Here is a 2,352-nt window from a genome sequence, read left to right on the forward strand (position 1 = left end):
CTTTTTCAGCCTCCGATTATAGATGTATAACCATTGCTTAGAAAATGCCTGGCACAAAGTCAGAAATTAATATATATTCTTCAAATGAAGGAGTATATTTCTCACAGGCTCTGTAGAATACATAATTTTTGAGGACAAAAATGTTGGGGGACAGGAATTCCTATTCAGAGTCAATACCAGAAACACTCTTAAGGGGACAAGATGCATAATATAAATTTAGAAATGTATTTCTTGTCTCCAATGTATGATTCATTCCATATTTCATAGGTTGGTAAAGTCTCGTTCTATGAAAATTAGTCATGGCATTTTTCTCTTCTCTGATAGCACAGCCCCAACATGGAACAAGGAAATAATACTCAGATTTCAGAATTTCTTCTTCTGGGATTTTCAGATGAACCAGAATTGCAAACTTTTGTCTTCATGTTGTTCCTGTCCATGTACCTGGTCACTGTCATTGGGAATCTGCTCATTGTCCTGGCCACCATCACTGACTCCCACCTCCACACACCCATGTACTTTTTCCTATCTAATCTTTCCTTCTGTGACATATATTTCATCTCCATCACTGTCCCAAAAATGCTGTTGAACATTCAGATACAAAGCAAAACCATTTCCTATGCAGGCTGCCTCACACAGATATACTTTTTCTTACTCTTTGTAGGGATGGATGACTTCCTCCTGGCTGTGATGGCCTATGACCGCTTTGTGGCCATTTGTTACCCCCTGCATTACACAGTCATCATGAACCCCCGGCTCTGTACACTACTGGTTTTGATGTGCTGGATCATGAGTATTTTACAATCCCTGTTACAAAGTTTAATGATTTTGCGGCTGTCCTTTTGTTCACCCTTTGAACTTCCCAACTTTTTCTGTGAACTTAATCAGATCATCCACCTTGCCTGTTCTGAAACCTTTTTGAATGACATCCTGATGTATTTTGCAATTGTGCTGCTGTGTGGGGGTCCCCTTGCTGGCGTCATTTTCTCTTACTCTAAGATTGTTTCCACCGTATGTGCAATCTCATCAACTCAGGGAAAATCTAAAGCATTTTCCACCTGTGCATCTCACCTCTCAGCAGTTTCCTTATTTTATTGTACAAGTCTAGGTGTATACCTTACTTCTATTTTGCATAATGCAAGGTCAAGTGCACCAGCCTCGGTTTTGTACACTGTGGTCACACCCATGTTGAACCCCTTCATCTACAGTTTGAGAAATAAAGATATAAAGATGGCCCTGAGGAGATTTTTTGAGTATGAAGCCATGAAGAAATAATTTCTCCTGGGACTGCAGAGGTGATAGAATTGCTGGGCTCAAAACTTCTGTCTGGGCAGAAATTGGAAGTACTTCATATGTTCATGGAAATGGAACCTACAGTAGAATCTGTCATGAACTTAAATATGAGACCATAAAAGTTTAAAAAAGCTTACATTCCATAGAAAAGAATGTTTTATGCTGTTTATGTCATCTTGTTGATGTAATAAATCTTTAATTACATGTATAAAAAGTCTATGTGTGTGGGTGCAGGACCCAGGTGCATGTTGTGCATGATTTTATTAGTTAATAAATAATCTGTCCATTTAGAAAAATAAAATATCTCCTTCCTCTGAATTTCACCATTAACATTGAAGTTTGCATGGGTGAATGATCTCTGTATATATTCTATAATCCATTACATTATCACCTTTGTGCTCAAAACTGTAGTCAATCCTCATGAACTAAGAAAGACTTTCACAGTAGCTTGAAATCCTGCAAAATAATTCCTCAGGGAATGAACTGTTGAGATTCAGCATAGTAAATTGTTTCTGCACAAACAGTCATATCCTTCCAATATTTCTGGATGATCTGGAATAGAATCTCAGCTGTGGTCCCATTTTAATAGTTATCTGAAATAAATTTAAAAACAATGTATTCATGGATGCTGTCTTAAAATCTGAAGAAATGTTCAAAATAAGAAGGAGCCCATTCTAAATTCCTATAGTTCTGTTCAATTGACACTTGTATCAACTGGATTTTGCTGCATATCAAACTAACTCGAAATAAATATTTTATAGTTACACTTTTATTATTATGTGGGAGTCTATGATGTGATATTATTCTGATGTCTGCTGAGCTACTCAAACATCTATTGTCAGCTCTGTGTCCACTGGAAAGCACTGGTTTATCAGGGCTAGTGTCTTATATTCGGGGGCTCTCCTGAATATATGCTGCTCTTGAGTGGCCTGAACTGAGACCATTTTTCTTTGACCCATGTAACCTCTAATACTCCAGTAAACTAGTCTGGATTTGTTCTCATGATTAACCCAGGACTCTAAGAGATAGCAGAAAAACACCAAGTTCTTTTGAAGCATGTTC

General features: G+C 37.5%; 1 protein-coding gene across 1 annotated transcript; it reads left to right on the forward strand.

The window, feature by feature from the left end:
* Positions 1-336: 336 nt before the first annotated feature.
* On the forward strand, positions 337-1,272 carry LOC131276861 (olfactory receptor 7A10-like). Its single transcript, XM_058290439.1, has one exon. The coding sequence runs from the start codon at positions 337-339 to the stop codon at positions 1,270-1,272; it is 936 nt and encodes a 311-aa protein (XP_058146422.1).
* Positions 1,273-2,352: the final 1,080 nt, after the last annotated feature.

Source organism: Dasypus novemcinctus, chromosome 30 (assembly GCF_030445035.2).
Source record: "Dasypus novemcinctus isolate mDasNov1 chromosome 30, mDasNov1.1.hap2, whole genome shotgun sequence".
NCBI classification, from domain to species: Eukaryota; Metazoa; Chordata; class Mammalia; order Cingulata; family Dasypodidae; genus Dasypus; species Dasypus novemcinctus.